The sequence below is a fragment of the Netta rufina genome (assembly GCF_964035555.1).
Source record: "Netta rufina genome assembly, chromosome: Z".
Classification (NCBI taxonomy): Eukaryota; Metazoa; Chordata; class Aves; order Anseriformes; family Anatidae; genus Netta; species Netta rufina.
Window position 1 is genome coordinate 15,200,680 of NC_140126.1, and position 19,923 is coordinate 15,220,602.

At 43.7% G+C, this 19,923-nt stretch overlaps 2 protein-coding genes across 2 annotated transcripts in view; one reads left to right on the forward strand and one right to left on the reverse strand.

The window, feature by feature from the left end:
- SLC38A9 (solute carrier family 38 member 9) overlaps positions 1 to 8,749 on the reverse strand; it is a 50,701-nt gene extending 41,952 nt beyond the window's left edge. The window contains exon 1 of the mRNA XM_084304924.1: positions 8,646 to 8,749. The gene's annotated coding sequence lies outside the window, so the exon portion shown is untranslated. The remainder of the gene's footprint in view (positions 1 to 8,645) is intronic.
- Positions 8,750 to 13,007: 4,258 nt separating this feature from the next.
- The window catches only part of DDX4 (DEAD-box helicase 4), a gene marked incomplete at both ends in the record, with an annotated part of 34,106 nt that continues 27,190 nt past the window's right edge, over positions 13,008 to 19,923 (forward strand). Inside the window, 2 exons of the mRNA XM_084305138.1 lie at positions 13,008 to 13,079; positions 16,751 to 17,045. Coding sequence (XP_084161264.1) covers positions 13,008 to 13,079; positions 16,751 to 17,045 — 367 coding nt within the window. The remainder of the gene's footprint in view (positions 13,080 to 16,750; positions 17,046 to 19,923) is intronic.

Here is a 19,923-nt window from a genome sequence, read left to right on the forward strand (position 1 = left end):
TGCTTAAACTGAATTGCAGTCCTCACAAGGGACTTGCCGTGGTCTCATGTTCAGCTGAACAAACATAATGGCTTTAACAGCTGTCATCCCTGCTACTGCCTGAAGAATTCCCCACATATGAAGAAAAACAGTAGAGGTATCTGCTTTTTTAGGGGGACTGTTCCCTGATGCTTTAGTATGTTAGGCAGGCTGGTGGAAAGATGGATGGGAACTAGAGCTGGCAGAAGGAAGGATGGCACAGGATGGTAAGATAGAATGAGGTAGGTATCATCCTTCTACATCTGAAGGAGAGGATGAAGAACAAAGGAGAGGTAGCAGTTTTCTACTGAGTTGACATTCGGGGGCCCAAGAGCTGCCATTGCTAAAGGAGGTGTGCAAAGATGGTGAAGGAGAACACGGGGTGTTGGGGGGATGCAAAAGCACCAACATGGGTTCAAACTGCCTGGAAGCGCATTTTAGAGAACAGGCTTCTGTTGTGTGCAGAGCACAGGTGACAGCTCTCTATTGTCAACTGGAGGTAACTACTGGAGGCTCCAGTTTCACAGAATTGCTGCTGAAAACACTAGTCCTGCCCTTGACTGCACAAAGGCATTTGTGTGGTCCCAATATTTAACTGGACTGGGAAAACTGATCTAAATGAAAATTAACCATTCTTTCCTGTGTTTTACATTTAGATCAGTTTTAAGCCTGGGGGTTGTTGTCCAGCTGCACACACATACATGCTTGTACAAAGTAAGGGGCTCATGCCATTTCATCTGGAAGGGCTGACACCTCCCTCATGCCTTCAGCATACATGACACTACAGCCCAAGATATGAGAGACTTGAATGAAGTTTTAGTTTAAATGCATTACTTTGGCTCGTTCATTTTAGCTCTGTAAGAGGTTGTAAAGAGTGATCAGTGATAATAAGACAACTGTGCAAGCCTTCTTTGCAGTCCCTGGTAGCATCACCTTTTTCCATTTTTGTCGCACTCTAGTTTACGCTGAAGTCCTTACCTTCTACAGCAGTGCTGGCTTTAATTTGAATGTCTTACATTCTCTTTTTCTTCTAAACTCTTCTGGTGACTCTCAGTTTTCACATTCCTGCTCATTTCTTCTCTATTTTCTGCCTCCTCTACACACTGTCAAAATCGCTTTCCAAACCTGTCTTTACCAACCACTGTTTTCAAAGAGATTTCTTAATTGAAAGCAATATTCTGATTTCCTTTTATGTCACATACTGTTCCTTTCCAAACCCCATTTACAGCTTCCCTCTTGTTTATTTATTTCCTATTGTTTTCCCATATTTTTCTGTAGCTTTTAGTCACCTCCTTCCTCTCTGCTGATTACCTTTTATGCCTTGCACACTCCCACAGTTTAATTCATCTCAGTGCACATCTACTTCCTCCAGCTAACTATTTCTGAAAGAAAAGTGTGGGCCCCAGAGATTTCATCCACTGCTACAACTATCCACCTGTTCCTCTGCCATTCCCAAGCCCTTCCATATCCTTCTGACTGAACCTCAAGGCAACAGTTTTTATGGCTTTATTTTTTGGCTTTATTGGTCATCTCTAGAGTTTACAGCTTCTTTCTTACTAAGACAGTAAGCATCAGGTGGAAGATGGATAATCCTGCATGTTTTTTTTATTCCATTCTATTGTCTTTTCCAGCTCAACATTCTGCATGCTTTTTATGAAGAGGCACACACCCCCATCTCTCAGAAGCTGAGATCCCTCACTCCTGCATTCTGCAGCCTCTTCATTTGAGTTTAAATCACACTCTGGATTTAGCTATAAGAATGCAGATGAAAATTTTAAGTCCCTAGTGGCTCAACTGAAATTGGAAATAAACTCAAATCTCAAACTCTCATTAATGTTTTTAGCCGGAACTGTTCAGGAGACTGTGTTACTGAAATCCCTTCTTTCCACAGGGCCTGGTTTATGGCGTGGATTAAGAAGACATTAAAGGCTAATACAAAAACAGCTTTGAATTAAGACACTGCTTCCTTAAAATGTCCCTTAAACAATGTCTTTGTGCTTTGCAATTCAATCTGACATATGCTGAAAACACTGATCAGCAGTCTAACTTCCTCTGTGCTGTGACTATAAAGAACCCACAACATTTTGTAATATTCCATAAAGAAAAACAGTCCTTCCAAGACACAACATGCAATAACTTAGGCTTGAAAGCACTATTTTGGGTTAAAACATTGTTTCTTATTTGTCTCTTAAGGACCTACTTAAAAGCTGGATTGGTGAAAAGTGCTTATTGTTGAGAACAGATAGGTGAAGCTTATGACTAGCAAATTAATTACTTCACAAATAGATACAGGTACCTTATGTGAGGACTGTAGCTGGAACCAATGTAGCTTTAAAGAAAACTGCAGGCAGAAGAGTAATATGCAGAAAAATGAACCCGATAAACTTCTTTTTATCTAATTATCTAATTTTTAACCAACAACTCCTTTGGGCTGGATTGCATTCTCAATAAATATTTTTAATACACAGGACAGAGCCAGTTATGCTGTCTGGACTTACTGCTTGACACTTTTCTTTTCAATAACCACTTCTCATCTGATTACTTCGCTAGTGTCCTAGTTACCTATCTAAAGCTTTTTATACTAGATATGTGATCTCAACTAGTTCTGGAGGCTTATCTTTTAAAAACTTGTTATATGACAGGTTCTGTACACAGTCTTCAAATCCTATAAGGAAGACTGGGAAATAAAGTATAAAGAATTATTGCTAAAAATCAAAACTGCAGGACAAACTTCATCCTGTTTGTGTATCTTATGGTACACTGTGGTCACAGTTTTCACGTGGCCACTGCTGCATTCTAAGAATTATAATGGACCTCTGGGAATTACTGTATAGCTGCTTGGAAATGGAGACAATAGCTTTAAGGTCACCTGACTTATTTGTTATCACACTGGAAGGGGTAAGAGATAGTCTTTGGCTAGCTCCATGCTGAAGAGGCAAAACAAGTTTTAGGCTTGACGCTGCCCTGAAGCTTTTGTGCTATTAAGCCATACAAACTAAGATTTTTGTGCAAATAGGAAAAAGGTTTCTGCTAATGGTAATGTACCTAGCGTGAGTGATACGAATTCATGACACAAAGTCTTCAGCAGTGCTGAGTTAAAGGTGGCGTTGCTCTCTGTTGCTCATTCTCGCAATCCTACCTCTCATCCTGTTTGTGGTGGCACAGCTATTTGTTTTCTTTCTCATCTTGGTGCAACAGACAGAACCAGGGAATAGATTTGGATAAAAAAAAAAGTAAATCCAGAAAGGAAGATTACTGCTTTGGATCTAGACTAGGATTGTGTGGGCTGTAGTTCTACAGAACCAGAAGTTTCACTGTACGGTTAAAGAGATACAAATACAGTTTGCTAGGAAAGACAATACTGCTGCAAGCATCGGTAAAAACAAAGCCCAAAGGACAAGCTGTGTCTGACAGTATGTTCCCCATTTTTTATCTCCCCTGCTTAGGTCCTACTTTGTATAACTGCAAAATGAAGGTATGCTAGTGCTGTGCACTGCTGAATGATATTAAATATTTGGAAAGCAACAAATTAACTCTCAAACTGAGCATTCACAATAGTACTGTTTTTGTTGTTGTTGTTGTTGTTTGTTTGCGGGGAAGTGGGGGGAGCTTATTCCCTATCCCTAAAGTAAGAATGGTAATACAAGCTGAGTCTCATACACGTGTTGTGAACAGGAAGTAACTTCCAAGGAAGACTCAACTGTAATTCATACTAAGCACTGCAAAAACTTCCACAAGGAACAGTTACAGTCTGTTGAACAACAAGTAAGGAAGATAGTCTTATTCAAAAGTGGACTGAACACTATCACTTTGCTGCTCTGCTGCTGCTCAGACAAAACCGTTTCAACTCTGAGAACTGCTCAGCTTCAAAAAAAAATAATGATCAGGTAACTGAATATTTCTGATCCTCCGAGGACAGGCAGATGACACTTGGGTTCTCCAGCCTGGAGAAAAGGAGGCTCAGAGGTGGCCTTACTGCTCTCTGCAACTTCCTGAGGAGGGGAAGTGGAGAGCGAGGTGCTGGGCTCTGCTTCCTGGGAACTGATCACAGAACATGGAAACAGCACAAAGCAGCACCAGGGGAGGTTCAGACTGCACATTAGTAAAAAATTCTTTACCATGAGGGTGGTCAAACAATGAAATAGGCTTCCCAGAGAGGAGTTGATGCCTGTCTGTATTTCAAGGAGCATTTGGAAAAAACCCTTATTATGCTTTCATAGGATCAAAGAATCATTTAGGATGAAAAAGACCTCTAAGATGAAGTCCAGCTGTTAACCTAGCGCTTTCAAGTCTACCACTAAGCTATATCCCTAAGCACCACATCTACAAATCTTTTGAAGACCTCCACAAATGGTAACTTAACTGCTTTCCTGGGCAGGCTGTTCAAATGCCTCACAATCCCTTCAGTGAAGAAGGGTTTGCATATTTCCTTTATTTTAGGTTGCATATTAGGAACAGCAGAGCTGAATGATGACCTCCAGGTAGGGTTTCACAAGAGCAGAGCAGAGGGGGAGAATCACCTCCCTCCACCAGCTGGCCATGCTGCTTACGATGCAGCCCAGGATATGCACCTCTCCTGGTGCAACCTGATGCCATTTTTTCTTTCCCATCACTTGATGCTTGGGAGAAAGGAGAAAAGATGAACCCACTGCACCTCACTACAACCTCATTTGAGGTAGTTGTAGAGAGCAATAAGGTCTCCTCCAAACCTCCTTTTCTCCAGGCTAAACAACCCGTTCCTTAGCTGCTCCTTGTAAGACTTGTTCTCTAGGCCCTTCACCAGCTTCACAGGCCTTCTTTGGACATGCTCCAGCACCTCAATGTCCTTCTTGTAGTGAGGGGCCTAAAACTGAACACAGTATTCAAGGTGCAGCCTCCCCAGAGCCAAATATAGGAGGACAATCACTTCCCTAGTCCTGCTGGCCAAGCTAATTCTGTTCCAAGCCCTGATGCTGCTGGCCTTGGCCACCTGAGCACACTGCTGGCTCATATGCAGCTGGCTGCTGACCAATACCCCTAGGTCCCTTTCTGCTGGGCAGCTTTCCAGCCACTCCTCTTCCAGCCTGTAGCTCTGCTTGGGGTTGTTGTGCTCCAGGTGCAGGACCCAGCACTTGGCCTTGCTGAATTTCATACAGTTGGCCTCAGCCCTTGGTCTGGCCTATCCAGATCCCTCTGCACAGCCCTGCTACTCTTGAGCAGATTGACACTCCTGCCCAAGTTGGTGTTGTGTACAAACATATTGAGGGTGCATTCGCTCCCCTTGTCCTGATTATTGATAAATACATTAAAGAGGACTAGCCCCAGTACTGAGCCCTGGGGGACACCACTGGTGACAGGCCTCCAGATGGATTTAACTCCATTCACCACAATTCTCTGGGCCCAGCCACCCAGACATTTCTTTTACCCAGTGAAGCATATGTCCATCCAAGCCATGAGCAATCAGTTTACCCAGAAGAATGAATGCTATGGGAAACAGTGTCAAAACCCTTACTAAAGTCTGGTAAATTTAAGTTTTGGTTAGCCTTGAAGAGGTCAGGCAGTTGGACTAGATAAGCTTTGAAGGTCCCTTCCAACAGACCCATTCTGTTCTAATCCATATGTACCAAGAAAACTATTATTACCTAGACAATTCTAATCTTCATTAAATGCAGCCAGGTTTAATACTCCAACTTTTGAGTATTTCAACTTTGCAAACTTTGTCCTCTAAAATACAGGTTTCTATGTTTAATTATCTAACTCTAGTTTCACTTAAAAATGTATTTGGTAATGAATAAAATATCCTTCTACGATGGGATTATAGTGTTGGTAGATAACAGACAGCAATTGATGTAAGCCACCTACACCTGTGCCAAGTCTGTGACACTGTCCTGCATGCCATCCTTGTCTCTGAACTGGAGAGACATGGATTTGATGGATGGACCACTTGGTGGCTAAGGAATTGGCTGGATGGTCACCCTCAAAGAGTTGCGGTTGATGGCTTGATGTACAGGTGGAGATCCAGTGATAAGTGGTGTTCATCAGGGGTCAGTACTGAGATCAGTGCTGTTTAACATCTTTGTCAGTAACATGGACAGAGGGATCAAGTGCACCCTCAGTTTGCCAATGACACCAAGCTGTGTGGTGCAGTCGATACGCTGGAGGGAAGGGATGCCATCCAGAGGGACTTGGACAGGCTTAAGAGGTGGGCTTCATGAAGTTCAACAAGGTCAAGCACTAGGTCCTTAAACGGAGTCAGGGTAATCCCAAGCACAAATAGAGGCAGGGTGGAGAATGGATTGAGAGCAGGATGAGAAGGACCTGGGGGTGTTGGTTGATGAAAAATAGGACATGAGCCTGCAATGTGCACTTGCACCAGAAAGCCAACCATATCCTGGGCTGCATCATAAGCAGCATGGCCAGCTGGTGGAGGGAGGTGATTCTCCCCCTCTGCTCTGCTCTTGTGAAACCCTACCTGGAGGTCATCATTCAGCTCTGCTGTTCCTTTTCAGGATATAACTTCACTGGTTGCCTGTGATGAAGCTGTCTTAGAATGTCCTCTCGACCTATTTATAATTCTCCCACAAACATTTGAAGTTCTGTATCAGAAAAGTGGTAAGAGGTAACAGTGAATGAGAACTTACTAATCCAGGTTTTCTGCTGCTGGTGTTTCACAAAACTGTGAAACAACACAGGTGTGAAAGGTGCTTTTCCCAGTCCCACTTTGGGCTACACTCTACAAGACTTTCAGGTGGTATTGAAAACAGGGCTGAACCTTTTTTAATACTCACTTCTCTGTCCCTTTGCTTCAGCTTTTACTGCCTTGCAGGTTCTCTCTTTCTTAGTTAAAAAGACTTAAAAGTTTCAGGGAGTGAAGACAAGGACCCAGCAGACTGATAACCTTCAATTTAGCCTGGAGGCTGTGTTGTGACTTGGTGTTCTTTGCACTGGAGGACAAAACCACATTACAGTTTGCTTGTATTGTGAACCTAAGCTTGTATCTGGTATGTCTACAGGCACGTGTATCATTGTTTTAAGGTGAGAACCCACCTGGACAGGTTAGTACAGACTTACAGCCCAGGCTACAGAAGAAGGTTACCAAACAGGTTTATACCACAGCCCTCACAAAACTTCTTTGTTAGTCAGTTATCCTAGTCATCCCACAAGCACAGGCTGCGCTCTGCTGGGTTGTAGGACTGCTGTTCACCAAAGAACTCTTCACGCAGGGCAGGTGGAAGAAGGCAGAAAGGGGAGCTACCATCACAGCCTCTAGAGTTCCACCGGGGTGCCAGTGCAGCTGGAAATCCTGGCAGAACAGCACCTGCAGGTCTGAGAGCTATTTCTACAACAGCTCCATGTCAGTAAAGGTGAAGTCGCTACACAGATGCTAGCACTGGTTCTGCAATAATTTCTTAGTGTAGGAAGAAGACCCAATGGACAAGTCATCATAGACAAAGTCTTAATTTGGAAGTCATGCATCTTAAATTATCACAGACTTAAATCAACTTTAACTTGTTACTTTTTAACTTGCTTAATTACAACTACAGCCTTACAGAAGCAATTTTGCCACCAAAAACTGTTCTTATGTGCAACAGTAGTTTCCTTTTCTTTGAGATATCTGGTGGTTCCTTTACGCATAGCTCCCTGTCAACTAGATTTCACAAATCAAACTGTGACAAGTTAACCTGTTTCATTCTTATTTAAACTCATCACTCTCATAACCCCACCTCACAATCATGATTTAAATACTAGGATCCACTAATACTAGCATTTACTTCAAATAAGGAAAATGATTTTTAAAAGTTCTACTTGGCGTGACCTGGTCTTCTCTTAAATTCTGAGCTGATGAATGGATGAATAAAGGTCATGGCATAAATCTAAAGTAAACTGCAGGCTATGCACATAGAAACTGTGAGAAACAAGCATATTCTACATTGAAAAACAGGAACTCCAAAGACAGAAGAGTTCCTTGGTTCCTTTTTTGGGGCAATAGACCCTAGCTTGTTAGGGACTGAAGAATGCTATAGTGCTTGTAAGACTATTAGCATATATTCAGAGCTCCTTAAAACTGGCACAGCTTGCCACAAGTTAGCTTGTCCCTACTCTCCTAGATCCGTATTGGTTGAAGATGACTAAAATGCATAACAAGTGTAAGTTAATAACCGCTTCAGTAGAAAGCACTCTTGTCGATACAAACTGCACTGCTGTTGAGCTCCTACGTACCTTGGGCAGAACCAATGGGTACGTGGTCACTGACAAATGATACCTACGTAAAATTAAAAAGAAATGGAACAATAACTTGTCTTCAACAGCTGAAGCCTTTGTTACTTGCATATAGGTGTTGGTGTGAATCCCATTGCATATTTGTGTGAATCCTAAAGACACAGGTATAGGTATGGGAACAATGTTAGCACCTTCGTCCTTATGCTATGGTTTTACCACCACCCTTTAAAAGGGCCCGGGCCCCACGGGCTGGTTAGGACCGATTTAAGCCTTTCCCTGATTTACGAACCCCCTGAAAGGCCTCCACGCCCCGCACAACGCCCGCTGCCCGGTTAAGTTTCCCCCCCGCGGTACTTGGCGCTGCAGCCGGGCGGCTCCCCCGTGCCCCCCGCCCCGCTCCCTCCTCCCGGCACCCGCCGCTCCCCTACCTGCGGCGGCGGCGGCAGGAAGCGGGCCGGGGCCGTGCCGGGGCTGCCGGCGTGCCGGGGAGCGCAGTTCCGCGGGCGGGCCCGCGGCCGGGAGGAGGGCGCGGGGCGGTGCTGCTGCGGGGCGGCGCTGCGCTGCGCTGCGGGGCCGGCCGGGGAGCGGCAGCAGCGGGCTGTGGCTCAGCGTGTCCTGCGCCGGGCCGCCCGCTGGGGCGGGTAAGCGGGGTGTGGCTGCACGTGGAGGCTCCAAACAGCCCTGAAAAAAAAATAGAATTGGACTTGTTAGTGACAGTTGGTCGTTGTGTAGTCTGTCTACAGCTTGTGTAGGTTTAGCTGAGAAAATAAGGAAGCAGAGAGGCAGGTGCATTTAATACTGATTCCAAACGCAGTGGTTGTCTATCACAGAGCACTGCTGCTCACAGAAATTCGCTGTTTTAAAATCGCTTTGTTGTTGTGGCTCCTAGTTAACTCAAGTGTCATATGTCCTTTCCGTAGTTCAGACACTGGTTAAAGTAAAACTGAAGGGATTTTTATAGCTCATGGTAAGGGAAACTGCTGAATTGCATTGCATGCAAGGAAAACAGCAAAGATAGCTTTCCCACGTGAGAAAGATATTTCAAAACAAGCTAGACACCAATCCCCGCCTGTACTCCTTCCTCAAGTACAGCCCAAGACAGATTGCATGGACAGCAGGACTATTCCTGTGAGAAAACCGCTGTGTAATCTGAATTTCAGACTGCGGGAGGAAATGAGGCAGCAGAGACTACCACCATCCATCATCACCCTGAAATTCGGCTACATGCGTGCAAGCTGAGTCAGACCAAAACTTCTACTTTGTGTAATGCAGAAAACTCACTGTCATCTTCTGCACCTGAGCCACCCTTAGAATGCAAGAACCTTTCTCTTTCTGGGTATTTGAAGATTTTGGTCAGGGAGTCAGGAAGTCCAGCCACCTGCTGCACAAGTCTGAAACGCAGTACAAACACCACATGCTGGCACTATAAAGTGAATAAAACAAAAACACACAGAAGCAGAGATGTAATTTTTCCAGCATGCGAGAAGCTACTCTTACTCTTCCAGTGTCACTCTAGTCTTCAAGAAGGGCAAGAAGGAGGATCCAGGAAACTACAGGCCAGTCAGTCTCACCTCTGTCCCTGGAAAGGTGTTGGGACAGCTTGTTCTGGAAGCCATCTCCAAGCAATTTTAAGAGAAGAAGGTTACGAGGAGTAGCCAGCATGGATTCAGCAAGGGGAAGTCATGTTCGACCCACCTCGTTGCCTTCTATGTTGGCATCACCAGCTGGGTAGATGGGGGGAGAGCGGTGGATGTCATCTACCTTGACTTCAGCAAGGCTTTGATGCTGTCTCCCATGACATCCTGATAGCAAAGCTGAGACAGTGTGGGATAGAGGAGTGGACAGTAAGGTGGGTTGAGAACTGGCTGACTGGCCGAGCTCAGAGGGTGCTGATTGGTGGCACAGAGTCTGGCTGGAGACCTGTAATTAGTGGTGTTCCCCAGGGGTCGGTGCTGGGTCTGGTCTTGTTCAACATCCTCATTGATGACCTTGACGAAGGAATAGTGTCTGCCCTCAGCAAGTACGCCGATGACACAAAGCTGGGAGGAGTGGCTGACACGCCAGGAGGCCGTGCTGCCATTCAGCGAGACCTGGACCGGCTGGAGAGATGGGCAGGAAGAAACCAATAGGTTGACCATGAGCCAGCACTGTGCCCTCGTGGCCAAGAGGGCCAATGGGATCCTGGCATGCATTAAAAGGAGCGTGGCCAGCAGGTCAAGGGAGGTGATCCTCCCCCTCTACTCTGCCCTGGTCAGGCCTCACCTGGAGTACTGTGTCCAGTTCTGGGCTCCTCAGTACAAGAAAGCCAGGGATCTCCTGGAAAGAGTCCAGCGGAGGGCCACAAAGATGATACGGGACATGGAGCACCTTCCCTGTGAGGAAAGGCTGAGAGACCTGGGTCTGTTCAGCCTGGAGAAGAGAAGACTGAGAGGGGATCTCATCAATGTGTATAAATACCTGAGGGGTGGGAGACAGAGAGATTTGGCCAACCTCTTTTCATGGGTTTGTGGGGACAGGGCAAGGGGCAATGGCTGCAAGTTAGAGCACAGGAAGTTCTGCACCAACATGTGAAGGAACTTCTTCACGGTGAGGGTGACGGAGCACTGGGACAGGCTGCCCAGGGAGGTTGTGGAGTCTCCTTCTCTGGAGATATTCAAGGCCTGTCTGGACGCCTACTTGGGCAACCTGTTCTAAGGAATCTGCTTTGGCAGGGGGTTGGACCTGATGATCTCTTGAGGTCCCTTCCAACCCCTTCAATTCTGTGATTCTGTGATACTCTTGCAAGCCTGCCTACTGTGTCCTGTGCTATGAGAGACTTAGATGATTATAACCATAGAAGATACATGGCTTGCATTCTTGGTCATTAATTAGTCATTGAGTTCTGCTGGGAAAAATGTTTTATTGCAAGAAATGATTTGCCAGCAAGCAAGCCTGAGAGAAGTCTTGTGATTCTCCTGCTCCCTCATAAAAAAATGCTGCCAAAAGCTGTCTTTACAAGTGTATTCCATAACTGCCCTGCAGTATTTATGTCGGGGCTTTCTGTTCTGGTGACACATGACCTTTTGGGCAAAGCATGTCTTTTGCTTCATGTCTGGGTAGCGTCTAGGAAAATGGGAACTTAAATTCATTTAGTACCTCTTGATACATCTGTAAGACAAAGAGAATATTAAATATAGCTATTAAGAAGAATTCTGTCAAGCACTATGTTGAATCACCTATTGATTTAGCTTTAAGGCATACTTTGCAACTGTAGTTGTAATATAACTGTAATATGCACAAATTCATAAATTGAGGCATTACAGAACTTTATAGTACATGAATAAAGATTTTTTTTTCCATTGTTGCAATCATAGTGATCATCTGGCTAAGAAAATTACTGCTTTTTTGTTGTTGTTGGTGTTTTTTTTTTAATTATTATTATTATTAGATATTTATATTTCTCCAAATGTCTTTCTAGAAAAAAAAAAAGTAATAGCACATCAGGATATCTATATTAAACACCGTAAACTCTGTTAAATGTTAACTTTTTTTTTTTTTTTTTTTTTTTTTTTTTTTTTTTTAACGGGGTAAAGAGAAAGCATGTCTTGTATATAAATAAAACCAAGGATTTAATGTTAGTATAATTTAAATCTTAAGAACCTAATCGTTATTAGTACAGGCCTAATTTTAACACATAAAGAAAGAAGGAAATTGTTATGCACACACTTACTTTCCACCTAACCCTTTTCCTGGTGTCATTAGAAGAGTGTATCCAAATCTCCCATTCAGAGAATTACAGAGACAGTGTAGCTTCTCTACAACAGAAGACATTAAAGTTCTCAGACAGGCATACAGTTTTTCAAACAGTCTTTCAGACTTGAGGGAAATAAATTGAACGTGGTATAATAGGCTAATGAGGATATATCACATTCATGGAATGGTTTTAAGCTTTTCAGGGTAAGTACTAGTAGAGTATTCCACAGCTATACCGTTCAACTCTGAAGAAGTTACAGAGATGTGTACTGCATCAGCAGCTGAGAAACATGAGCAGAAATGCTGGAGAACGCGCTCAGATTTTTAGAAGATGTGGTGCACTGATACGAATTCTATCTGTGCTCCTCAGTACTTCAACAGGCAGACAGCTCCTGAGACAGGGTTTCAGCCCTTCTGGCCTCTGCAAGTCTGGTGTAATGACAAAACTTTGGGAATGGGATCTTCTTCTTCATGTTTTACTTTGAAAACGCACAGCGTGTCTAACCCAATTTTAGCTTAAATTGGGTAATTTAAGTATTCCATTCTAGCCAAGGGGCACGTTGCCGATTAGCTGTTGTTTCATACCAACCAACCCCCAGGCACAGGGGACAACCCATCCCCCTGTACCCCCCATCCCCATCGGGGGCAGCTCCTGCCACCTCAGCGACCTAACGACCCCTGCTAACGCCCGCCCCTAACGGTCCTAACGGCTCACCCTCCCCATCGCCCCCCCGGCCCGCCTTGCCGGAGTGGGGCGTGCGCGCATGCGCGGGGGTAGCCGCCCGGCTCCCCGATTGGCCAGCGGGCGAGGCACGTGACGCGCCAGCACGTGGCGGCGGCGTTATCGGGGGTATCGGCGGCCGCCGCCATTTCCTTTAGGCGCGGAGCGGGCGGGGGTGAGGGCGGGAGGGGGCTGCGCGGCGCCGGGGCCCTCGGTGGGGCTCGTGGGGGTCTGGGGGGGGCCGTGGGGTTTTTTGGGGGGCTGGTGGGGGTGTGTGGGGCCGGTGGGGTCCGCTAACGTGTGTGTTCTCCCGCAGGCAGGCTCGGCAGCGCACGCCATGCACCAGGAGGACTGGGAGGCTGAGATCGGGGAGGAGGCAGCGCCTCGCCTGCCGCCCTCGGGGGAGACGGTACGGGGCGGGGGGCGAGGGTAAAGCCATAAAAATGGTAAAATGGTAAAAATGTTTGGAAGTGCTTCGGGGAGGGCAGGCAGGGCTGAAGGCGTGTCCCGAGGACAGGCGGAGGACGCTGGGGTTGTCCCCTCTGGAGAAAAGGAGGCTGAGAGGTGATTTCAGTGCAGTTTCCTGAGGAGGGCAAGCAGAGAGGGATGAGCTGGGCTCTGCTCCCTGGGAATTGATGTCAGGACACAAGGAAAAAGCATAAAGGGCCACCAAGGGAGATTTAGGCTGGACACCAGACCTGTATGCAGTGAATGTGGCCAAAAGTGGGGCAGGCTTCCTAGCAAAGTGGCTGATGCCCCATGCCTGTCTGTGTTAAAGAAGCATTTGGTTAATAAGCCCATAGTAGTGCTCTTTAATTTCTGGTTACCATGAAGCAGTCAGGCAGTTAGACTTCTGGTTGGCCGTGAAACAGGCAGTTGGATGAGATGATTTTTGACTTCCAACTGAACTATTCCGAATTCTAGATGGGTGCTACCTGTTTCGTCCACCCTGCAGTCTAAGCGGCTGCCAGGCTGTCACCATTACCGTGTTCCTGAAGAATCAGGAAGTAGCTGTCCTTAAATCATTTTTTGAGAAGACTGTGGTTTTGTAAGAAGTGGCAGCAATTTCAGTCTCTCAAAACTTAGAGGTGCCGTGCCTCCCTGGAGACTCCGGGGCCTGGTGTAGAAGTCAGCGTTAACTCTCCTGTGTGCTTAATGTTGCTTCCTCACATTGGGTTGTGAAAGGATGCCTACTACAGTTAGGTCTTGTTCTTAAAAAAAAAAAAAAAAAAAAAAAAAAGTGGCATAAAAGTGACACATGTACTTGTTCAGTAGCTCACTAATTCTAATAAATGGGCTAGGAATTGAGGACCTGAGTGTATATGCTAATGGATCTGCACAGCCTGGAGGGGAAATAGCCAAAAACTTAGTTGAGTAGAGACTTGAAGTTGCAAATTAGTTATGGTGAGAAGTCTTCGTAAACTTCTGTATCGCTTGAAAGGGAAATTTTCTGTTGCCTGCCCTTGTGCCTCTTGTAATGCCTTTCTGTTCCATTCTGTATGTCAGATATAGTGTCTGAGGTTGTAAGATAAATAGAAAAGATCACTGTTTTTTGGGTTTTGGTAGGTTATATTTTGTTCAAGTCAGATCGGTTTGATGGCCCTTATTGCTGTCTTGAATAATGAAAGAGCAGAGGTGAGAGGTGGACCTGTATTACTCAGGAATAGCACAATTATGTCTTACTCTGAGCTGTGCATAGAAAAACATGCTGTGAGAGAAAACTAATTTCTCTCAGCTCAGTTGATGCCCTTTGGTATTTGCTGTCCTTTTCTGCTGACAGTCACTGAATCACTGATTTATTCACTGCAGCAAATGGAATGTGAGTCTCTTGCAGCTGATCTTTGTTAATACTTCATTTTGTGTTGTTGCCAGCTGTATGACCTTAAATGCACAGGTGCAATAATAAAGGTGGGGAGTTGCCCTGTATGAGGATTGGAGATAGGACTTGGTATAACCTTTACAGTATGTTTTTGCAAATGTAGAAGGCTGCTTTAGAAGCTGACTGCCTAAGAGAGGTTTCCTCCCCATCAGCTGTTCACTTGCTGCTGTCTTGTCCAAGTACCTGTGCTTGTTCAGTGCTTCTCTGTGGACTTTTAACCTTCTAAACTGAGGACCCCTCTGTGTGTTGTTGAGGGGAAAATAGCTGAGAGGGACTCTACCAGCAAAGCTGGTAAAGGAATCAGTGGAACCTTATTTCTCCATGGTAGCACTATGAGAGCTATGTTGACTCAATTTGCTAGGAAAACTACAGTGTAACAAGATGGGAGCGTGCACTTTCAAGCAGCCTTAAACACATATAAACCAAGTTTTCATTGTATTTGTAGCTGCATATATGTAAGGGGTCCCACGGTCATTGTCTTCTAAGATTAGCATGGTCTCTATTCTGTGAAGGGATTCAATGCTCTTGGTATTTTAGAACTTAATACCTGGCTTTTTAGGGAAGAAGGACAAAGACATGTGCATCCTGTCTGGGCTTACGTAGAAGCTGTATTTCCAGACCCTTCCAGATGTATTTCCCAGTCTTTCCAAGAGTATTTCCCACTGTTTCCCAGAGTTTCCAAGCTCTTGAGAATCTGTCATATATCCAGAAATAAGTGGAGTGTTTACTTCTTTTCAGTCTTCTGTTTAAGTTGCTTCTTTGAATTGTCCCTACTGCTTTTTGCCCTAAATGAGCTGGACTATTAATTCCAGAGTTTGCAAACATGGTTCACTTAGATTGAAACTGGAGAACGATGCTCCTAGAGTTCAATCTGAATTAGATTCCTGGCAGCAGAAAAGCTGTGGTAAGGTCTGCATGTAGTACGTTTAAGTTGGTGAACTGTGTGCAGCTTAATGGCCTCATGAGTTTGGGAGCTGGTGAGAAGAACTCTTAAAATACAGTTCTGGAGTTGTTACCTCAGTAGGGTGATCGTAGGTACCTGCTGTAGGGTGTAGTTCTGAGTGAAATTTTGTGTATAAATTCCTCCTATTAAATCTTGCTGTTTTATTACATAGCAAAATCTTTTAAAAGAGTGAAATTACATAGTGAAATGAAGGATAAGATCCAGGAGCGTAATGGGACAACTAAAGAATAATGTTTTGCTAGTTGTGGTATCAGAAGAGACTGCAGTAAATTTGAGGAGGATCTATAGTGATAGTTGGCATTGCTATTAATGATCTTACAGGTTGAGCCTTGAGGAGTAGGGAGGGTGATGAGAGATGAATTGCCTATCCAGATAGATGTATGAGGCTGAAAGTAAGGTTGCTAAAGGAGGAATAGTAACATGCTTTCAGAATAATAATTTTACTATTTGGATTTAGTTTCCTGTAATGGTTTGCATAAAGAGAAGTATGAAAGCTATTAGTAAAATCAGAAAAGCTTAAGATCGAAGTTAAAGCTTTGGTAGTTCTGTGATGTTCCTGAGTCAGATGGTGTTTTGGCTTACTAGTGTATGTCTAGCTTTTATTAAACAGGAGAAATTTTAACATGGCCTTTGCTGGAAATAAAACTAACCTTAATGGTATAATGTGAGTGTTAGAGTTGTTCTGAACTGTTTCAAATGGAGTATGTGAATCTTTGAAGAGTTGAAGAGGGATGGGCATCTTCCAGATACTCCTGTTAAGATCATATGTAAGCATCCTTGAGAGAAACGCTGGAAAAGCTGTTGTGAAGCTGATAAAAACAGAATTTTATTTGTGGTGCTAACAGTCTGAAGCCTTCCTGAACTTACATTGATGAAAATAAAAAACTTTAAAAGGTAGTGGTATTGCTTTGGACAATAAATGTTTCTTTATTTGTATTTCCATTTTATGTTTGTTAGCAAGGGGATGGTTCTTGCCTTCATAAATCTGATGAGGCAAGATAAACTTTTCCCCATGTCAGCCATGTACAACTTGATTTTGGTGACATTTATGTGTGAACAGTATGCATTTTGTGTGCTGAAGTTTAAGAAACTTTTAAGAGAAATATCCAGAAAACTTGCATGTGAGTGCAGAAAGCAATTTGTTTCAAATGCAAGACATAGGAACGAACTGCATCTGTAGCTGTGTACTTCTGCTTGGTGTGAGGTTAACATCGTGCTGTCTTTTTTCTATCTGTAGGCTGGCTTCTCTGGCAGACCCAATGGCCCGCCGCCTGGCTTCTGTGCCAGACCCAATGTCCGACCGCCTAGCTCCTCTGGCAGACCCAACGGCCCCCCGTCCGGCTTTTCTGGCAGACCCGATGGCCCCCCGTCTGGCTTTTCTGGCAGACCCGATGGCCCCCCATCTGGGTTCTCTGGCAGACCTGATGGCCCCCCATCTGGGTTCTCTGGCAGACCCGATGGTCCCCCGTCTGGCTTCTCTGGCAGACCTGACGGCCCCCCGTCTGGATTTGGTCAAACTATAAGCTCATCTGGTATGTTAAGGACACTTGAGATTTTACTGATACCTGTGGGAGCTATCGTGAACAGTTCAGGAGACTAAAGAAAACTGCAATATTAACATACTGTGATATTTTGATGTATCCCCATGCAGTAAGCTGCATTAAACTGTACAGATAATATAATGAGTAGGCTTTCCTTTTGACCCTCACTCCTTTTTTTTCCTGCAGTTGTACTGAATACAGTGTATGACTTGTAAAGAGTGAATAGCTGCCAGATGGAAAACCATTTTTACTACTGGCTGTGCTAAATGTGAACAGTATTAAAAATGAATATATACTATATGCAATGTTGCACAGTCCTGTCTTGACAAGACTCTAACAGCTATGTTGAAAATAAAAGGTCCGTGAAGCTGTTGAGCGGAAACTTATATCTGCATTTAAAAAAGAACACAAGATAAAACATTGATGTTTTGGCAAGTTTCCGTAAAATGCTCATTTCAATTAAGACTATGCCTTTATAAACTTGAACAGAAGCTGTAGTTTAAATAAGCCATGCTGAGGTTGTTGTTGGATGTAGTTTGTCCCAGGCTGTACTTAGTGTGCCTTTACAGTAGCCAGATCAGGAAACAAATTTTGCTTAGAACTGACAGAATGTGGGATAGGGCAGCCAGAATTCTCAATGTAGTTTCTATACTTAGCAATGATCTTCACTGAAACTGCTTGGGGATATTTTAACTTACTCAAATAATGTCTGGGGTAAAAATAGCTCATGTTTAGTTGACACAACTGTGGAAGTACAACCTAAACTTTTAACAAGTTATATTTAGCACAAATTAGGTTAATATTGCTTAAGAGCAATTAGAACAGGGCAGTATGTTTACTGTTGATTTGTCGTTCTCCTACCTCTTTGTATAAGTGAAAAAGCAGACCTACCTTTACCTAGTTCCATGTCCCCAGGATATTGGGAAATTAGGAAGGGTAGGAACCAGTTATTACTGGTGTTACTTGGACTCCAAATTTGAACAGTTAGAGGAAGTAAAGAATTGAAGATAGGTGTTGCTTTCATTCTAGTACTGAAGAATTGCTTTATGAGAGCTTCAGGTTACTAACTTCAGTAATGGTTTGAAGAGCAAACAGGAAGGGCAGTGTTCATGAAGAATGGTTGTGTGATGCATGCTAGGTGGAAGTGAATGTAGCTTCATGGGTTTTGTAGCTCTTTCTGACTGAACTCTGCCTGTTAACTTTTCCATTGCACATGACAAAAATAACTAGAAATTCTCTCATCTGTACTGAATTCTCTCATTGTACTGAATTCATGGCATGGAAGGCTTTTCTTGATGAAGACCATGCTTCCACTGTCATCATTAACCATTATTCCTTTACTGAGCTAGGCACGTGTTATTTTGTATCAGTGTAAGCAGGTTGTGTTAGGCTGAAACAGGTAATTTCAATCTTTCTGGCTACTTCTAGTTGGTAGGGAACTCAACCCATACTTTCAAGCACAAGTTATATTACTGAGGTTGCATACTTGTAGGCTAGATACAAGCAAACCTTATTTGATGTTCAAATAAGCACTTTTAAAGAACTGAAACTGGTCAGGAAGTCCGGAGGTGAGACACTTAGCTGGTAAGATCATGCACCTATTCTCAAGCTTGTTTAAAAGCGTTCATTAGTGTTAATTATTCTTCCCCTACAACATTACGGAAGAAACTGTCCTTTTTTTTCTTTCAGGCTTCCAACTGATTCTTAAAGCTCATGGGCTGCTGTATTGTCTGCAGTGCACTTCTAGGCTTTATATGAATTATTGTTAATAATATAGCTCACTTGTTTGACATGAAATGGCATGAGTAGAACTAGTATGTGCAGGTTAAACTTACATTTTGACTTTTTGAATCAATATCTAGGTTTAGTACTTGGGTAAAGTCTTGTAATGAGTATAAGTTTAAAAGTATTGCATAACTGCAACTTAGTTTTTATAAAGTTTTGCTTTGACTTAAATCGCTGAATTGGTTCTAGTTTCTTTTTTTGCTGTAGTTTCTTGTAACCAATCATAATTGGTTGGTTGGAAAATAATGGTGCAGTGTGGTCTGTTGGTGAATGTGCTAAGCATATCATGAAAGCAAGTTACTTGATTATCAGTTCTGTCATCTTAGCTGTATAAACCTGATTTTGTCCATCTTTTTTAAGAAGAGGCAGAAATTTTGGAGGACAGAATGGCTGAGGGAACAAAAAGTACAAAACAAAGTACATGTTTTACTGATTAAGTATTTTGTTGGCGCAGAATTGTTGATACCAGATGGGACCTCTGGAGATTATCTGGTCGAAATGCCCTGCCAAGCAAGGTCACCTAGCACACATTGCACAGGACGGCATCCAGGCGGGTTTTGAGTATCTCCAGAGAAGGAGACTCCACAACCTTTCTGGGCACATGATGTGCTTTTCAAAATTTTGAATTAGCTGTGTATTTAAGGTGTAGATATCTCAGTGGAAGAGGAGTGATGATATAAGAAAGGATGAGGAACAAGAGTTAAAGGGTCCTCACATCTCTACAGGCAAATTGCTTTGGTCAAAGGAAGGCATTTTACTGTGTGATGAATGCTAGAATACAGATTCAATGATTGGCTAGGGATTTTGTTTCTTGCTACATTGATGTTTATATTGCTGTGGACTACCCACATAAATCTTCAAGTGAACATCAATTTTGAACATTCTTCAGGCCACAGAAACAGCAGTTTAACACTTTGGAATTTTAGAAGCAAAGTCTCCTAACAGAGTAACTTGGTAGGGTACCAAACATAATGTTTGTTCTTTTTTTCCTTTATGACAGCCTCTTCTTGCATGCAGGTGACCTCTTCATTAACTAGTATGTTTGTACTGGGGAAAGCACAAGTGCTTAGTTTTTTTCAGTGGT